At 36.8% G+C, this 19,774-nt stretch overlaps 1 protein-coding gene across 1 annotated transcript in view; it reads left to right on the top strand.

The window, feature by feature from the left end:
* The window catches only part of LOC134658393 (muscle calcium channel subunit alpha-1-like), a 126,911-nt gene extending 107,657 nt beyond the window's left edge, over nt 1-19,254 (top strand). The window contains exons 36-47 of the mRNA XM_063514077.1: nt 358-446; nt 1,397-1,537; nt 9,270-9,435; nt 11,489-11,657; nt 12,287-12,383; nt 12,628-12,706; nt 12,945-13,028; nt 13,411-13,901; nt 15,872-15,975; nt 16,887-16,993; nt 18,109-18,172; nt 18,858-19,254. Coding sequence (XP_063370147.1) covers nt 358-446; nt 1,397-1,537; nt 9,270-9,435; nt 11,489-11,657; nt 12,287-12,383; nt 12,628-12,706; nt 12,945-13,028; nt 13,411-13,901; nt 15,872-15,975; nt 16,887-16,993; nt 18,109-18,172; nt 18,858-19,079 — 1,813 coding nt within the window. The 3' untranslated portion in view covers nt 19,080-19,254. The remainder of the gene's footprint in view (nt 1-357; nt 447-1,396; nt 1,538-9,269; nt 9,436-11,488; nt 11,658-12,286; nt 12,384-12,627; nt 12,707-12,944; nt 13,029-13,410; nt 13,902-15,871; nt 15,976-16,886; nt 16,994-18,108; nt 18,173-18,857) is intronic.
* Nucleotides 19,255-19,774: the final 520 nt, after the last annotated feature.

The following is a 19,774-nucleotide window of genomic DNA, read 5'->3' as shown; positions in this document are numbered from 1 at the left end:
AACTCACGTATTTTAAGACATTCGCGTGGCATGTCCCAGAGAGCTTAGGTCTCCATTTTTAAACACTAACATGGCTGAGTAGGTACTTAGCGCTGCTGTGCGCTAATAATAATTAATACGTGAGTTAAATGGTTAAATTAGTTTAATATTGATTTACTCTTTCATAATTTAAATCTTCTCGGGGCAGAGGTGTAGGGTTGGAGCCGGTTAGCTTTATTTGACGTTCATAAGCGCATTGTAATTATGCCTACTTGAATAAACTATCTTTTTATCTTTTTTTATTTTTAATTTTTACTAATTACAAACTTTAAAAATTGTCTTCATTATTATTTATGTATTAAATGAACTTATTTTCAGGTTATGGAGTGAATACGACCCGGACGCGAAGGGTCGGATAAAACATTTAGATGTAGTTACTTTGTTAAGAAAAATTAGTCCTCCTTTAGGTAAGGCCATTACCTTCACATATTCATATTCTTTATTTGTATTGATCATACATTGTCACAGATGTGTAATTTATATTATTATATTATACAATAGGTATGTCCATGGTATAATAATATACTCCGCCTGGTACTCTCTTCCGAGATTCGCGAATGACCTAACTGTCACTTGCCTACGTCATCATGCTGTTTACAGGTTCTCAAACTTTAAAATGTGGGAGAATTTTAACCAACGGTGAAAATTATTTTAACGGCATTAATTTGAAGTTATTCATGTAGAAACATAGTAAAATAAAACAAATCTATACTGCACTTTTCACTCCTACTCTTACAGTTCCGAATAGAGCAGCCAACCATTTTCGTAACAAAACATTAATTACCAAGCTTACGACGTGAAAAGTTTGGAAAACACTGCGACTGCTGACACTGAGCGAGAAGGAAATAACAATTAACACGCGTTCGACAAGGATGACGGTCAGGGACAAAATGGCGGATTGTCAAATGTGACAGCGCTATCCTGTGTTGCCAGTAGTAGTAAACAGAATTACCCGAACGTCTGAAATTTCTTTCGTGAATCGGAAGATATTGCTAACGAATAATTAAAAATGACGTGTTATTGTAAAATTGAAGATAAAATACATATAAATGAAAATTATAAAATTATAAAGAAATATTTTAACTTATTAACCATAGATATAATGTACCCATGTAACATGTTATGTTGAAATAAAGTGGCAATGTTATTGTGACGTAGGCAAGTGACACTCTGGGAATAGAAGACCATGTTTTATTAGACCATGGGTATGTCAGAAATATTTAGATAAAAATTATCTCTTTGATTTAGTGAGACACTTCTGCGCCTCTCAGACTGATGTGCCCATGAAGCCAATCCTTTTGGTCCTTATGAAAATTTCCCATCATTTCGCAAAAAAATCTAAGCACCGCTCCTGCAGGGTTCGGCAAGTTGTGTCCACACCGCGTGGCCTGCAAGAGACTGGTCTCCATGAACATGCCTCTCAACTCCGATGGGACTGTCCTCTTCAATGCCACCCTCTTCGCGGTCGTCAGGACTTCGCTGAAGATCAAAACTGAGGGTATTTATACGGCATTCTTTTTTGTACTGCGTAAGGCTATGAGTAGGGAATTTGTCCGGGTCTTCTCAATCTTGTCGCGGTGTGGACGTAGCTAGCCGAACCACCCACCTGCAGGGTTCGGCAAGCTGTGTCCACACCGCGTGGCCTGCAAGAGGCTGGTCTCCATTAAGTCCGCCATTTTGTACTTTCTTGTATTGTGCAATAAAGGTTAAATACATAAATGAATAAATAACATGCCTCTCAACTCCGACGGGACTGTCCTCTTCAATGCCACTCTCTTCGCCGTCGTCAGAACTTCGCTGAAGATCAAAACTGAGGGTATAAATATACTTAGCATTACTTTTGTACTTCAATATTAAATCATATGGGCTGGATGATGATGACAATATTATACATTATACCTACAACTTTATTACAAAAAACATACAGTTTTCACAAGGCCGGATAAAAATTAGCTGCAGTATATTATGCACCAAAGATACATCAACCTTAACCCAACGCAAGGAGATCGTATAAGGTTTTTACAATGATACTGAACATAATTCATGATTTCAATTATTTAAATTAACTATCGTGTTAACAATTCTAAAATTGTTTCAACAACGTATTAACAATTCTAAAAGAAATAAGTAAAAGGGCAGTATTTTTATTTGTAAATTTATTTTAGATTTAATCGTTTTATGTTGTATATAATTACTTATTTGAGTTATTGTTTTATTTTTCTAATGTTTTTGTACCTAATAAGCGGTTATTATCAGTAAAAGATACATTTACATTTACACAAATCCTTACGGTGTTACCCTCTTGGCCACAGGAAGACGCAATCAAAATGTTGCACCGTCAACGCCCAGTAAGTCATCATTTGGGTCAACATTATTTTCGTTGTCTTGTTTTTTGTCCCCAAAAAATGTGTGTGTGAGCTTATTGTATGAAAGAAATTTAGTTTTGAATGTTTCTCATGTAAAATATAATCTATCGCTAGAGAAACACAATAGGACTCGACTTTTTTTGTTTATTTGATAGAAAAGACAAAAAGCGTAACAAAGTTGTCAGAAACAAGAAAACTAAAAGAATTTTTACCCATTTGTCAACTGTCAATAAAATTTCGGTTCTTCTGTATAATAACATTAACAAAAACGTAAACATCTATCCTCTGCTGTTTAAATGTTAGAATACACTAGGCTACATAGGGAATGCAACTGGTAAATTAGTATGAGAATTAAAAACAAAACACAATGTTACAGCCCAGGCATGGCCTATCCTGTGGGGTAAAGAATACGGTTCACATTAAAATTTACCGGTTTGAATTCCCTAAGGCTACACATGTAGGTATTTACACACACCAAGTTACTAGAATATGGAACAGCACTCATGTATACCTAACTTAAGCACTTACATAATATATAACAATAAATAGACGCACATAATATACTCAATGTCATTAACAATAACTTACCTAATCCATCAATGTCGTATATATTATATTTATTAGTTTATTTCTCGATTTGTTTGTCACAGTCACAGATATTTGTTTAATTATTTTACAATTCGACTCAAACCTCCAGTTTTCTATCTTGTATTAAAACAATGTAAAATAATTCCTTGTAGGATTCATTCATCGTTCTGTTGGAGACCCTTAGGACGGTCTTTGACCTTGAATATATGTAATAATAAAAACCCATTTGTTACTATAACTCGTACAGTATACTCATTATAGTCCGTTTTATAAGGTTAGAAATTTTATAACCCTAAAAGTAGTGGTACCTTTTTTCCTCCAAAATTAAATCTAAGTAACTATACACTGAATTATAGTGTCGTTTACATATTATTGTACCGCAATACTAGATATCATAGTGTGACGTTTAGTGTCGCAGTTAGGGTTAGAAAGAGGTAGGAAGGAAATGAAAGTTGGAAAGAGGTAGGAAGGAAATGAAAATGGAAAGAGGTAGGAAGGAAATGAAAGTTTAATTTAGAAAAGTTAATTAGTATTAGGTATTTAGAATTACAATAAGTTAGCTAGGGCCGTGAGTCCTTATAACTGAGCCGGCAAGAATGAAATAATGAAACAAGTCTTTAATAGGAGGCACTTTCCTGGGACTCTACTTCGCAAGCGGGCAGTTGTAGATGGCTCCGCTGAACAAAGCAGGCATCGCAGTCGCAGGTCCGGAATATTCTAAGAAGGCTCCGCACTGTGGTCCAGGATCCTCAGCTCGGAATGGAAACCTTCCAGATTGTGGAGCATGCGCATAGCGCAACCCGGGGTAGTGCAGGCTAGTGGGTTTCAGAGTCAACCCCAGACTTGATCCCTAGCAATATTGGTCTTATTAGAATATGCACACAACGGTGACTGCGTCATCCGGCCCGCAAGGAAAGAAATATCAGGAAAGTTAACCTTTTAGCATTTCTTTAGTGTTCACGGATGAAGCAGTCAGGAAAGAACAGATTAGTTAACAGTATAAAAGAATACAACGTAACATTATTCCCATAAGAAACTTAGATTAGAGATTCACAACACTTACCCGATCCGGGGAAATGTACACAGCATAATAAAAACTAACGGCAGTTTGCGATCTATTTTAAATCAAGGTTAGTATTAATTCTACATTAAATATCGAAGGTTATTAGCGAAAATATGTGAGCAATCAATGAATCTACACCATATTTTTCATGTGACAGATTCACAAGATTCCTGAAGGAAATTTTAAAATATAATGTTTTTTTTGCAACCGGCCAGCACAAAGCGCCGAGCGCAAACGAGGTTTTATAGCAAACCGTTACATACCCCCCTTTTTAGGTTAGGATTTTTGCTAAGAAAATCCGCTGCTAAGTCTATTTTACTTAATAGAAATACAAGTTATCAATCAGGCTTCACACACAAAATACCTCTTCATACTTACAACACGCAGACAAACAAGCAATAAACACTACAGAAAAGTGTTTTTGCGGCCATACAGACTGAGTATTTTACTTAAGCTAGAATAAAATACTCTCATATAACTATTAATAGATGTTGATTAGTCTAACTCTAAACCTCAGTATTCAAGTTGTTCACGCTGTACTATTCTTTATCATAAAACTTTGTAGAAGTCTTACATCCTAATATAATAGGCAAACAGCTCATTAACCAGTAGGGGATAACGGCAAAATAATTTACGAACTTTGTAGAAGTTCATTAACCGGTAGGGGTTAATAAAAAATTAATTTGTACCTATTAAGTAATTAGAAAATTCAAAGAATATGATAGCGGTTTAGTTAGTAAGAGTTTCATGAGGGTTTTCTACAGAATTAGACAATAGACGTAGATATAGCAATAAGGGAAGAAATTGATCTTAACACTTATAGTTCGTGATCTTAAAATCTTTGACATGCCAGTCACCTAAATTATTACCCTGCATGTCTTCAAGTTCATAAACTAAATTAGATTTTTTAGTTACAACTTTACATGGCACATACTTTGGTGCTAGTTTCTTAGAAAATCTATTGCTTTTGTCACTCAGATAGAAAGTCTTTTTCCAAACAACATCACCAACTTTAAAGTCAAAATCTTTTCGGCGTAAATTATAGTGTATACTATTTCTAGAATGAGCGTTAATTAAACAAGACTGCACTTTATCAAAAATTTTCCGTAAATTGCCTAAATTTTCAACATAATCATCCCTAGGTGTAAAAATTATGTCATCAATGAGCTCTGAGTTGACATAATGTAAGCCAGAAGTAACTAATTCCCGACCATAGACCAGAAATGCAGGACTGTATTTAGTCACCTCGTTAACGGATGAATTCATTGCAAATTGAATTTTAGGTAGGTGACAGTCCCATAATCTGTGATCATTTTCAATATATGATGACACAGCCGTCATCACAACTTTATTGTAACGTTCAACAGTATTAACTTGCGGCGTATATTTAGGTGTGAATCTGACATTAGGAACATCATAATCCCTAAACAGCTTCTTTAAAATATTACTAGTGAACTGTTTTCCATTATCCATAAGAACCGTACTGGGAATACCATGAACAAGAAAAACCTTCTCCTCGAGTAACTTAGCTATTATCTCGGAGGTAGCGCGACGAATAGGGAATAATAGACAATATTTCGAGAAACAGCAGGTAACTACAAATATAAAAGTGTTCTGATTTCTCGAAGGCGGTAGAGGACCAATTAGATCCATACTCAACATTTGAAATGGACGAGAGCAATCTTTAGGACGGCCCATAAAGCCAAGAGTAGCATGTGTAGCATGTTTTTGAGCACAACACGTATCGCAATTTGAAACAAATTCAGACACATCACGATGCATGTCAGGCCAAAAGTAATTTAATGACAGACGTTTATGAGTTTTATAAATGCCAAAATGACCGGCAGTAGGTTCAGAGTGATTTTTGTCAATAATTTCAGATCTGAACTCAAGAGGAATGACTTGTTTCCACTCAAACTCTCTAGTTAAAGGATTTAGACTCTTTTTGTACCTGAACAATTTACCATCGGCCACTCTGTAGTTTAGAAATGAGGTGGGAGTATTTTGACAACCAGTGTAAACATTTAGATACCATGGGTCATTTGTAGTGTAAAGCATTGCACTGTTCGATGGAATTTGATCAATAGCAGCAATAGGGACAGAGCGAGAAAGACTATCAGGAACTACATTTTCAGAACCACGACGGTGCTTAATCTCGAAATTGAAAGACGACATGCGAACTCCCCAACGAGCTAAACGACCTGTGGGATTGTTCAGATTTAAAAACCACTTCAGTGACGAATGATCGGTATACACAGTGAACTTTTTACCGTTTTCTAAGTAACACCTCCAGTGTTCAATAGCTGTAAGAACTGCGAGAGCCTCTCTCTCAGTAGCACTGTAGTTACGCTCCTTGCTAGAAAGAGACTTACTCATGTAAGCTATCACTTTCTCCTCATTATTGATAAGTTGGGTCAGAAGACCACCAACGCCGTAATCACTCGCATCAGTGTGCACTTGGAAAGATTGAGAATAGTCAGGGCACGATAATACGGGAGAAGACACTAAAGCTTCCTTTAAAATACGAAAGGCATTTTCAGCATCGGTAGACCATTTGAATGGAGGTGAGTTTTTAGCCTGAGAGGTTAATTTATTAAGAGGCGAAGCTATAGAGCTAAAATTTGGAATAAAACGACGATACCACGATGCAGTTCCAATGAATCGACGAACTTCTTTCCGATTAGTAGGTGTAGGATAGTTAATAATTGCCTCAACTTTTTCAGGATCTGGCTGAAGTCCATTACTATCAACCACGTAACCTAAATATTTCAGTTTACTCCTAAAAAATTGGCATTTTTTGTAGTTAATAGTTAGATTAGCCATTTTAAGCTTTTCGAGAACACGAACTAGTAAAGAGATATGTTGCTCAAAGGTTGGCGAAACTATGATAATGTCATCAATGTACACAAAAACTTTATGCTCGAATTCTGGACCATAAAATAACATATCTACCAATCTTTGTTGAGTTGCCGGAGCGTTAGTGAGCCCAAAAGGCATAGATATAAATTGAAAAGTTCCACGAGAAGGTATATAGAAAGCGGTTTTACAACGATCTTCTTCTTTAATAGCAATTTGCCAAAAGCTCTTAGACAAATCCAGGCTTGAGAGGTATTTCGCATCACGCAAGTTGTCTATAATCTCCGAAATATAAGGAAGACTATAAGCATCTTTAATAGTAACAGAGTTTAGTTTACGGCTATCTAAACAAAATCTCAGTTCGCCGTTCTTTTTAGGCGTCAGCAAAACAGGAGACGACCAAGGACTTTCACAAGGTTCTACCACGTTTTCCTTTAGCATTTCGTCAAGTTGAGTAACAAGTATACTCTGTTTTTCGGGAGACATTCTATAGTATCGCTGACGAATGGGAGCAGCGTCGCCAGTGTCTATACAATGTGTAATTAGAGAAGTCCGACCTAAGCCACGTTCCTCGTAAGAAATCTCTCGGAACTGTGTAGTCATATGATCAGCCGTAACTTTTTGTTCATTAGAGAGATGAACATAATCACGTAAGTGCGTAGGTTGATCAATAGATAGTGTTTCTAATGAGTCAACATCATCAGACAAAATTACAGAGTCCAGATTTTTAGGAAACAAGTTAAAAATTCTCCAAAAATCCATGCCTAGTATCAAACAATTTTGAATTTCAGGAACAACGTACAACTTTAAGACGTGAGATTGACCTAAGAACGTCACAAGTAAATTCATCATACCTATATTATTTAGCGCATGCCTACCAGCACCAAATAAATCCAGAGTTTCAGAACTATCTAGCACAAAACCAGCATCCAATAAAACTTTATGAAAGTTTTTACCTATAATTGAATAGCCGCTGCCAGTATCTAACAAAGCGTTAATCAACTTACCGTTGATTTGGACAGAGACATAAGGTCTGCTATGAATATTTTCAGATTTAGTTTGTAAAGCGTGGATTGGAGTGACAGAATAGCAAGAAAAAAATTTCGATATAAAATTAAGCCAAGATTTCCAATCTGCATCATTAAAATTTCTTCCAGATTTACTGTCGACTTCATGTGCACTGCAATCCACCAAATTTAGTTTTTTGAATCTTTAGGATTACAAGTTGTACAATCTGGGTAGCGAGTATCTTTTTTTCCACACTTAAAACATATAGGGAAATGTGGTTGCTTGCATTCTTTTAGAGAATGTGTAATAGAGCGACACCTCGGGCAGTACTTTTGAGTAGCGTTAGGATTGTTAGATGAATTCGCTTGTACAGCATTAGTAGTACTAGGTTTTCCTTCTGTAGGTTTAGATTTGTTGTAGTTACTAGAGCCGGAGTAGTTAGCGTATTTGTTTTGGTTATAATAATTCCTCTGTCTATCATTGGAATTATTGTTTTGGTAGTTTTTATTTGTATAGTTGTTATTATTTTTATGTTTATTGTAGGCAAAATCAGGGGCTAAAGTTTCAGCAGTCACCCTAGGCGGTTCATGAAATAAGGACATGCGTGACTGAATGTCCTCATAGTTTGAGCAGAGTTCTTTAAGAGATTTCAGGTCCTTGATAACTGAAGAAGCCGCTAGAGTGCTTGCATAACATGGACGGATGTTATGTAAAATAATTTCGAGCTTTTCATCCTCACACAACGGTGACTGCGTCATCCGGCCCGCAAGGAAAGAAATATCAGGAAAGTTAACCTTTTAGCATTTCTTTAGTGTTCACGGATGAAGCAGTCAGGAAAGAACAGATTAGTTAACAGTATAAAAGAATACAACGTAACATTATTCCCATAAGAAACTTAGTTTAGAGATTCACAACACTTACCCGATCCGGGGAAATGTACACAGCATAATAAAAACTAACGGCAGTTTGCGATCTATTTTAAATCAAGGTTAGTATTAATTCTACATTAAATATCGAAGGTTATTAGCGAAAATATGTGAGCAATCAATGAATCTACACCATATTTTTCATGTGACAGATTCACAAGATTCCTGAAGGAAATTTTAAAATATAATGTTTTTTTTGCAACCGGCCAGCACAAAGCGCCGAGCGCAAACGAGGTTTTATAGCAAACCCTAGCATTTCGGAAGAAAAAGTACCACTACCACAAACTAACCTCAAGAACGTTAGAAAAATTCTAATCTCCCAAAAATCAGGGTGTAGTAAAATTGAACAGCTGAAGAAGGCCATAAAATGGTACCATTGGTACCATTTTGAACTGTTTTGCGAAGCTCTCTTTTACTCCTCAGGCAACATAGACGACTGCAACACAGAACTAAGAGCGGTCATCAAGAAGATCTGGAAGCGCACGTCTCCGAAACTCTTGGACCAGGTGGTACCACCACCAGGGGACCCGAATGAGATCACCGTCGGCAAGTTCTATGCCACCTTCCTGATTCAGGACTACTTTAGAAGGTAGGATGTGTTGGTAAAGAGTTCTTGTATTGTTAGGTTTATACTTATAGTCTGTCAAGCCGTTTCCGTCAGTTGAAAAAAGGCAAATTTAAAACATGTAAGCGCGAAGGGTTATCGTCCCATAAGAAATTTGAATTTCGCGCCTTTTTCTACTGACAAAGTTGTTTGACCGGCTGTATTTATTAATGCAACAAACTGAACTTTAATGGGGGTCCTAAATTTTTTTATTACTTTTTTTAAGAATTTTAACTCTTAATGTTTTATGTAAACCAAGGCTTGTACGGCTACCATCAGTTTGGTACTGACTAAACGCCGTCGAGAACGTAATTTACTTTCTATACCTACATCTCGCTCGTACTCGCATATTAGTGCAAACGAGATCTATAGAAAGTAAATTACGTTCTCGATAGCGTAAATGTCAGTTTTGACACTATCAGTACGGGCTTTGGTGTCAAGAATGGTTGTAAACACCTGCACTCTATTTCACATTATTTTAAAAAAATTGTTTAAATAGATTTGTGTTTATTTTCTATTTCGCTGTCGGTGTTTTGTTATGCTCTTTCATAGTTAAGCTGATACCTATAAATGTTTATATAAAAGGGAATTACAAAGCAGCATTGTAGTAGGTATAAAATTACGTCAAAATTTTTGTTCCCATTACATATCTTTCTGCAACTGAATATTAATAAAACGAAAAAAGTAGGATATTGGCACATAACTTCTCTTCTTGTCTTTATCAGTCCATTTTGGATTTTATTTCCATTCAGTTAAAGTTTGATTTGTTTCGAACACTGACACTGGTATTTTTGTTTCATAGGAATCACGCGTAAGTAACGCATCGGACGTATGTCTAGGTCTCGAATGTTCCCAATTAGTGTTTACGCAACACCTAATGCTGGCTCCACACAGGCGGTTGAGACTATTCGTAATTCCTTTTTTGTTTATTTAACTATGACGATTAATGCTGTGTTACTGTACCTATCGACAAATATTTAGTGTCACATATTTTATAATTTCGTGCATTAATACTGTGAAAGTCAATTATACAATAACAAGACCTGAATTATATTCGATTTTATTGTACATTTCAATAACAGAAATCAATGCCACAATAATGTTCCGATTTGGGTGCCATTTTGCTTTATTCACAGCACGATTTAAATTCAAAAAAATCAAAATAGGTATATTTATTTCATGAAATGATCATTCCCAGAGATACAGTACAGTGATCCCCACACTACTAGGGTCAGCCATTTCCCCTTAGTGTAAGGCCTGAGTGGACGCTCGAAGCGGAGCGTTCGGCGCCCGGCGTACTTGTGAGCCCGACGCGATGCTGCACGCGGTGCACGCCCCGCCGAACGCTCCGCTTCGAGCGTCCACTCAGGCCTTACACAGGCTTTGTATTTCTCATGTTATTCTCTGATGTGTTGAACAAAAAAGAAATCACGATTGATTTTACATTACCGTCAGTGTGGCTCCAGTGTAAAAATGGTAAATAAATTAGAATATAAAATATACGTAACTACCCGCAAATAGTTTGGGTTCCATGCATGTACCTAAGACGATGACGTAAATAAATATATAATTAAAGCTCCCACAAAAAGCTTCAAGGCATGTCTTTGGGTTGTCCCCGATTCCAAATAATAATGGTACATAAAATTCCTTTTGGTATTATATGGTTAAATGTTGTGTTTTTGTGATATTCCGTTAAAAACATAAATTGTCGTTAAACTAGGCCGATTTACTTTTAGGAGAATTGTAGCACTTTTATAATCTTAATATTTTATATAGGCTGCTGATTATTTTACAACATAAATAAAGAACAATATTTTAATAACGCCATTGCACTTTTATTGTTGTTTATTTTATAATGGTAAGTATATTACGCAATTTCTCAAAGATACAAATAGCCATTTTACTCTTTTATAGATTATATACGATGACTCCTAGATCACGCATAGCCTAGGTTACACTAGATTTTTCCATCTCATAGCTTAGATGCACAAGTACCGTCAATGTACCATTCGATTCTCAACCGATTCTTTACCACAAGGTTCAAAAAGCGGAAGGAGCAAGAGTTAAGGCAGAACGATGAGGCCTGTCACCAGATGACTCTCCAAGCGGGTCTGAGGACCCTTCATGAAGCAGGTCCAGAACTGAAAAGGGCTATATCAGGGAATCTCGACGACATCACAACAGAATGTGATGTGCCTATGCATAGGGTAAGCAACAGAACTTGAAAAGGAAACATTCGTTTATAGTTCGTTTTTTTAGGTTGACAATCTTGCACGGATATTATGGTCGTGTGTGTCTACGTGACAGCGTGTTAAAAACAGAGTCCGTCTCTTTCAATGACGTGGTGTTAAAAAGTGACACTTATTTATATCACGTGGATAAAATCATCCATAATTCGCTTGCTGGCGTGTCTTTCTATTGAAAAACACTTTCGAAAAATAAGTCACTGCAAATATGTAACAATTATGAATCATATACGATTATTTACATTATTTTGCTTTCATAAGTAATAAGTAGTTACACTAGTTACTGATTTTTAAAAAGCGTTTTTCAATTAAAAGACACTTCAAAACCGCGTAGTCTTTTTCTAATGCTAAAAAAACGAACTAAGTATAAAACTAAATACTTAATTCAATCAAGAAACTCTCCCGTGTTTGTATTAAAAGTGGACTTTCGGCGCAATCAATTTCCTTGTTTTCTTTGGATCAGATTTTTTAAGCAAGGACATGTTTTAAGACCCAATGGCATACTCCAAAACTGGTAATGCACAGCGAATTGAAATGCAGAATTAATTAATTAATTAGACTGATTTATAAGACTGAATGTGTGTAAACAGAGAAACCACTCATTATTCGGTGGGGTCTGGTCGAGCATTCGGAGACACGGATCCAACAGGCACATCAGACACAGGAAACCTGGGGAACCGCCGATGGGTAAATTTAAGATTTTTTCATTAATTTTAAGATAACATACTAGAAACCCAAGAAAAATTTGTATCTCGCATCATTATTACCTGACAAGGAGATGCCAAGAAACCAAATGGCATCCTTTAAAATTCATAATGCATAGCAAATTGAACTACTTGCATATTATTAAATAATAAGACTGGATAAATGTCTAAACAAACGAAACACTGGATATTTTTGTAAATTGTAACTATTGTTTTGCAATCATTAGGAGAAGGAGTGGGTAATCATCTGAGCTCGATGATGCAACGAGAGTATGGAGTAGGAACTTTACCTCTAGCGCCAACAGTGTAAGTAAACCATGCACTCTCAAACTATTTTCAACTAATATCTATTTTCATGACTATCATCATTATTATGTGTATCCTTATAAATACTATTATTTGTATCCTTATTAACAATATCTTAATGCTACAGAGCACTCACGTGTACAGTGTCATAATTTTAATCACCATTTAAGATAAACTTTCATCTGACATCTGTAATTAATATTGTAAAATTTAACTGTAACGCCACTTAAACTTTCAGACCGAATGGACAACCAAAGGAGCAAATACCACTTAGACCTTTAATATTCAACGGAGAATCAGAGAAGATATATCAAGTTCTAGAGTGAGTACCAACATTCTAACGACCAATCTAATATCATTGCATTATTGTCTATTGTCAATTAATATTATTGTAGTTTAAGCTCTAACGTTGGCAAGGTATTTGCACAGTATGATTTTTGTTCACAAGGCCAACTGTTTCATAATTTAGAATATAATTCGTATATATCTCCAATTCTAAATGTAAATTAATTCGTTGCAGAAAAACCACAAATGATCTAAAGAACGCTTACAAAGGTAGTCTTGTGTGGTTTTGAGTTGTTCCCCCAAAGTAGACCAGCCTTTTGGCCCACAGCACCAAATAACCCTAGCTTTAGTACTAACACCTTTCCTAACACGATCTTCTATTTCACTGCATCCTTCTGCGGAATCCGGTAACGTATCAGCAATCAGAAATCTAACTACCCGGAGATGTTAGGTCAGATAGGTCTCGCGTTCGGTTGCGTCAACTATCTAACGACGCCGAGCGAGGCGGCTCCGATAAAAACGTCCCCAGCCGTGTCTAGACAAAAGATCCATCCAGAAGACTCGACGTCTTCCAGGGAGAAGCTACCGATACCGAGGAAGGCGTCTCCGGAGGATAAGACGCCGTCTCCGAGCGCGTTCGAAGCGATACACCCGAAGATCTCTCCGCATCTCGCTAGCGAATGCACGCCGACGACCGAGGCGAAAACGATGACGTTATACGGCTACAATGCAGCGGCGAAGCTTCCGTTCGCGTTCTCCCACGCTAAGGCGGTGTGCCGCGGAGGCGAGAGGAGGAGCCTCCGAGCCATCAAGCCGGTGGTGACAGGTCGGATGGTGCGCAGTGCCTCGTCAGGGGCGGCGAGCTCGCATGCGCCGCCCGCCCAGCTTTTAGCTCGACCGCACTCGCCAGGTCCGCACCCTTGGGAGCCTCCTTCTTTAAGTCCTTGATGGACGCGTGTTGTAAAACAATCATGAACTTTTTATCGTTGATTTTTAACAAACTTCTTAATTCTTTTATCCTTCTCTTACAACCTTATTTGTTTCTATTATTTTCTGTGTTTCACTTCCTTATTTGTTATTTAGATACTATAAATAATAAACTGGTGTTTTTCCTTTAAAGTTTGAAGTTTCGGATTATTTTACAGCACCAGTATACATTGGCAGTTTTTAAAAATATATCAGAAACATATTTAGATGTACCTAGCAAATTATCTTGACTATTCCTTAGAAGGAAGCTTCCGAAAATTGTAGAAAAATAAACATGAATGCATCACCAATTAAATTCCAAGGCTTTACAGAACCACGAAGGAGGAAAGAGATGGTATACATGAACACAATCACAATGAGCTTCTGCAAATCAAATCACTTTTTACGACTAACACTAAGCCCCCTCCATACTATGTGCATGAATCGCGGCGCGAAGCCGCGATTCGCGCACGAGTGTGGAGGGCCCTCTAGAGTTAGGCCAACCAGATATGGCAGTAAACAGGAAGCTGAGAGTAACTTTCCTTTCTCTTTCTTACTTATGGCACCGCTGTTTAATAGAAAGAGACTGGGAAATATCTCCAGCTTCGACAAGATAATTATCATCTTCTGCCATATTTGGCTAGCTAGACTATAACACTAACACTATATTTTGCACATTATTATACACATTAACTAACCGCTGAATTTGCTGTAACATTAAAATCACAACCATATAACTAACAGCTAAAATTTAACACGTACTTAAATATATTTACGAGAATAACCATTTTTGTATATGGCAGCATGAACTGAAATCGTTTGATGGGCTAAAATAGTGCATCTTAGTAAATAGAAGAGGTTTAGCAGCTTATAGAAGAAGTAAAACTTGATTTTTAGATTTTAATCGGGTGCTGAAATAGATGTGAAAATATCATTATTATACATAAAACATTAAATTTAATAATAAGCCAAATAATGCTAATTAACAACGCGCGGTCACGAATCATATAAATAAACCTATCTAAAAACTCGTAATTTTTTTTGGTGTTCATTCATTTATTCCTTTATAAAACATAGTTTTACCTACATGTCAATCACAGTATATATCAAATAATAAAATAATAAAGCAAAACTAAAATTTTATGTATTTAAACACGAAATATTTATTCACCTTGATTCAGCTTTTAATCAAAAATCAAAATCAATTCTTTATAGTGAATAATTAGAATTTAATACCTATTATTCTTTGATCTACGAGTAAGTATCGTTTAAATCTGCTGGATTTAGTTTTTATATTTCTTAAATATTTTATGAATTATAATGATACTTCAGACATCCTTCAGTCACCCGTGAGTCACCCCTTTTATTTGAGCACGACAGCTTCTAATAAAACAAATCGTAAAATTTCACGAGGACTTCAGATGTAGTTGCAGTTTGTTGAATAAATAGATTAAAGCTTTAGAATGACAATAAATAGAGAAGCTAGTTTTCGCTTCAACTAATAGATAAATATATTAGTAGAAAACACCATAATTAAAAAGTTCTTTTTGTTAGGTATAGTAATTTTGAAGATATTAAAGTTAAAGTAGCGTCAATTATAATTATAATATTAACTATGTAATAAATATGTGCGCAATAATTGTTTTTAAAGTTTTGAGTAGTAAGTAATTCAAATTACTTTCAAACATTTTTAGACAGTTTTTTGCACGCGGTATCATTCAATACAATGAACAATTGAATGGCATACAATTGAGGATAGATGTTATGACAAATTAAGTAAAATAGTTCAATTTATTTGTTGTTTATTGACAATCTGAAAGTATGAAGGTCAATAAAGTTTTCTCTATTAGGTAAAGTCTACTTTCTACAACCGCACATTAGTGCCACAAAATCTTCACCATTTTATTACCACAGGAGGCGATAGCTCAGGCCGCGGCGTGGTCTCCCTGCCTGGCAGTCCGCGTGGCATCAACTCCACAGTCCCGGTGGTTGGGTCAGCCGAGAGCCTTGTCAGTAGGGTAAGTATATAGGTACACAGGTAGGTACTTTGCCAATATAGGACCCATTGACTTATATCTCAGGACTGGCCTTGCGTGCACTAAAAATGGTAGTAGTTCAGCGGTGTCACTCACGAATTCGAGCCAATCGTGTAGTCTAACGCAACTAGTTGCGACCAATCGCGCGGCCGCGCGCGCGTGGTGCGAACTCATCAACCAATCGCGTTGCAGCGTTTTCACACCGCTGTACTGGCCCCATTCATGCTCCATCCTTATTGCCCGTAAGGCTAGTTCTGAGATATATATGTCAATGATAGGACCACTTAATAGTCACATAAAACTGATATTAAGTTCCGTCGAATTGCAAAGCACTCTTTTGCTCTTAAATAGCATTGTCAGGATTGGCAAGGCAACTAGCCTTACTAGCCCAATCTTAACACGGAACACAGAAGTAAGTATATGTAGGTATAGGTGGTACATGTTATTGTTTTTAATGTTTACCGTAACGTTGGTATAAAGTGTTCTAACAATGAAACACCAACCACAAGCAAATAGAATACCAACTTAAACGGGTTTTATCACACGCAAATGAATTTTCAAATTTCTTTTCTTTCCAATACCTTAAAAATAGTTTAACATAACAATAACGAAATCGAAGCACACATTGCTTTCTTTAAAAATTCGTAAAATGAATTTCCTAAAAACATGAGCCCATGTTTACTCAGAATAGACGCTTCACTATCACTACATAGTATAAAACAAAGTCGCTTCCCGCTGCCTGTCTGTATGTATGCTTAGATCTTTAAAACTACGCAACGGATTTTAATGCGGTTTTTAATAGATAGAGTGATTCAAGAGGAAGGTTTATGTATAATTTGTTAACCCGTGCGAAGCCGGGGCGCGTCGCTAGTATTTTTTAATCCTCTGTCCAGGTTTTAGCTGAACAGGGTCTGGCGGCGTACTGCGACGCGGAATTCGTGAGGAACACCTCTCGGGAGATGCAGGAGGCCCTCGAGATGACGCAGGAACAGATGGACCGGTAAACTGTGGGGCTACCGCGAAAATTGCGGGGATCTTTCTCTTTTACTCCAATGAAGGCGTAATTAGAGTGACAGAGAAAAATGCCCGCAATTTGAGAACTACGATTTTTGCGCCTTTTATTTTATTCGCAAAGAAAATCAACCACGAAATCCATTATTAAATTATACAACGGGACTTAATCGCGTATCTAAGTTTTAAGATTTACCTCATTTATTTAGGTTTTAGGTTTTAATCGGGACGAGGGTTTCAAGATCTCATCCACATGGAATCCAGTCATTAGTAAATGTAAGCGTAAACGAATATCGACAGTCGATAAATCGAATACCGTTAGTGTTGTGTGTCGACAGAGTGACATCCCTAGTGCGCAAAACGTTCAAGCGGATAAACAAGACCAAGTGCGGGTAGTTCGAAAAACTCGCGCGGTTAGACGATGCTGATGTCAACTTAAGCCAGTCTTCTCCGAGACCACGGGGACAACGCCGTCCTCGAAACGTCGGAGGTAAATCTTAAAACTTAGATACGCGATTAAGTCCCGTTGTATAATTTAATAATGTGTAAAAATCGTGAAAGTTTAAATCAGTGTCACGAAATCCATATTTTAAAATTCAATCGTCATCTCCTCATCTCTATTGATATTGCATGTTTCTAGTAAGAAATAGAGATAGAGATAGATGGTAATATTTGGTGAAGTGGATTTCCTTAAAGACTCTATTGGATTGCGATAAAGGCACTGTAGAGTCTATGTTTTCTCTAGGAGCCTTTTGCTACTTATTATAATTATCTACGAAAGTAAATATGTATTAGAGTTTCCGGAAATTTGTCTGTAACTGCATTTTAGCCCTCAATTCCCTGAATTTTTTTTTTTCAGTAAAATATACCTACTAAACCATAACTTTTTCTCAAAAGTCTTTGATTAGGTACTTTCCCGTTTATGGTGAGTTCAGAGTAGTGACACAGTATAAGTAAATAGATTTGTCATATCTTCTTTCTGTATAGGTACTTCTTTCTCTGATCATCTGTCCCGGTTTCATTCTTACTCTATCTATTCTGTGATTATATCTGAAAAATTACTTACATGGTAACAAGTACTAAAATCTGACTTCTTATTTATAGGGCGGCACATCAACTCATGATTCAAGAGCGAAATACAAAGCTAGCCCAAACCCAGCCTCAAGTTGTAAGTATCTACTTCAGCGCTGTGGGGGTCGATAACACCATAAAAACCATGTCCAAGCATCTCTAAACGCACTAACTGAATGTCATGCTTACCACGAATTGTGCCTGTATTTAACCAAATGCTAGTTCCAGTTCCAGTGTGTGTTAATGTCCTAATGAGCCCTTGATCCACACAGCCCTCCGCTGTCAAAACTATTGGTTTGATTGAGCATAGCGCTTGAGGTCGGTCCAGTTTTTTCCTATAATTCCAGTATGGCTTGTGTGTATATAGTTGCCTACCCTCACTGGTATGAAACCCTTGCCTAATGCCTTTAGCAAACAATTGCCTAAATATTTAACTTAATATTAACGTAGTAAAGTTTAACTTACAATCTTTTTGGCGGGCAGTAGCTACCCCAACCGAGTAGGTTTGAATGTTCTAAAATTCATAAATTAATTACTTAGGTGGACTGCATTACTGGTGTCGCATTATGATAAAAAGCTACATCTTGCTACTTACGTCTTTTGCTGTCTTAAAAAAGTAAGATACGGGTGTTGCTATAGTTTCAATTGAATATAGTATGTTCTGATATGGATTTTTTCAGTTAGAAACATTTCGAGGTTAACAGTAATTTAATGGTGAAATCGGCCCCTCTTTACATACCTACCTGTAGTTCCCAAGCACACAGAATTTAATGAATGTATAGGCTAACATTTGGGCTGTTCCAGGGCGATATGCTAGCTCGCCACCCTTACCAGCCACCGACCATGCCCCCACCCTTCAAGCCGTTATAGCAGAGAGTGGCCGCGCCGTACAAGATGGCGGACACGATCAAAATGGCAGCCAAGATGGCGCCGCGCCGCGAAATGGCGCTAAACACCACAAGCAGCACAAGAGGAAAAGAAAAAGAAAACCAGTATTGGTATAGTGTATTGAAATATGTTTGAGATGTGCTCAAATTTTTATTTGTTGCTTAGGATTAGGGGCAGATGATTTTTACCGCCGATTTATCATCGCAATATAGTTAGAATGAGGCAGCAATATATAATTCTGCTTTTAATAAATATCTGTGTCTTTATCGATTGTACCGACAAATTAACTACGTTTGTTAATCCTTATTGAATTATAGTTCCACGTCAAATGTCAATGCGAAACATTGTTACTTGTCAATTGCTCTCTGATTGTCCCTTGGACTTTTAAAAGTAATTAAAACTTCTAAATGAAGACTAACTTTACACGGGCGAAAGTGCTTGGAAATAAAGGACTCGCTCTAAAAGGCTACCTACGTTTTAAGACAGTGAGTTGTATTCGAATCAAGGAGCTGTAAATACTTAGAGTGCAATGCAGTGAGTACCACACACATTCACGTTCCTTGTCGTTGGCATAGATGGCACCACTTAGCGTAAATTTTGTATGGCTATAGACCTGTTAACGTCACATCGTGATCTATGATGGGTTTTAAAAGCTGAGGTCAAAGTGCCTTACAAAATATGTGAGTGAGATCTTGCTAATGTAACGCCATCTACAACAGAAATTAAGAACCTTCTCTTCAATATTTATTTGTAGCCTATGTCGATTAGCATCTTTTAGATTGTTGGCTATAGGTACATGGTCTCCTATGCG

The sequence above is a fragment of the Cydia amplana genome, chromosome 22 (genome assembly GCF_948474715.1).
Source record: "Cydia amplana chromosome 22, ilCydAmpl1.1, whole genome shotgun sequence".
NCBI lineage: Eukaryota > Metazoa > Arthropoda > Insecta > Lepidoptera > Tortricidae > Cydia > Cydia amplana.
Note: the sequence above shows the minus strand (reverse complement) of the source record. Positions and strands in the feature narration are given on the sequence as shown.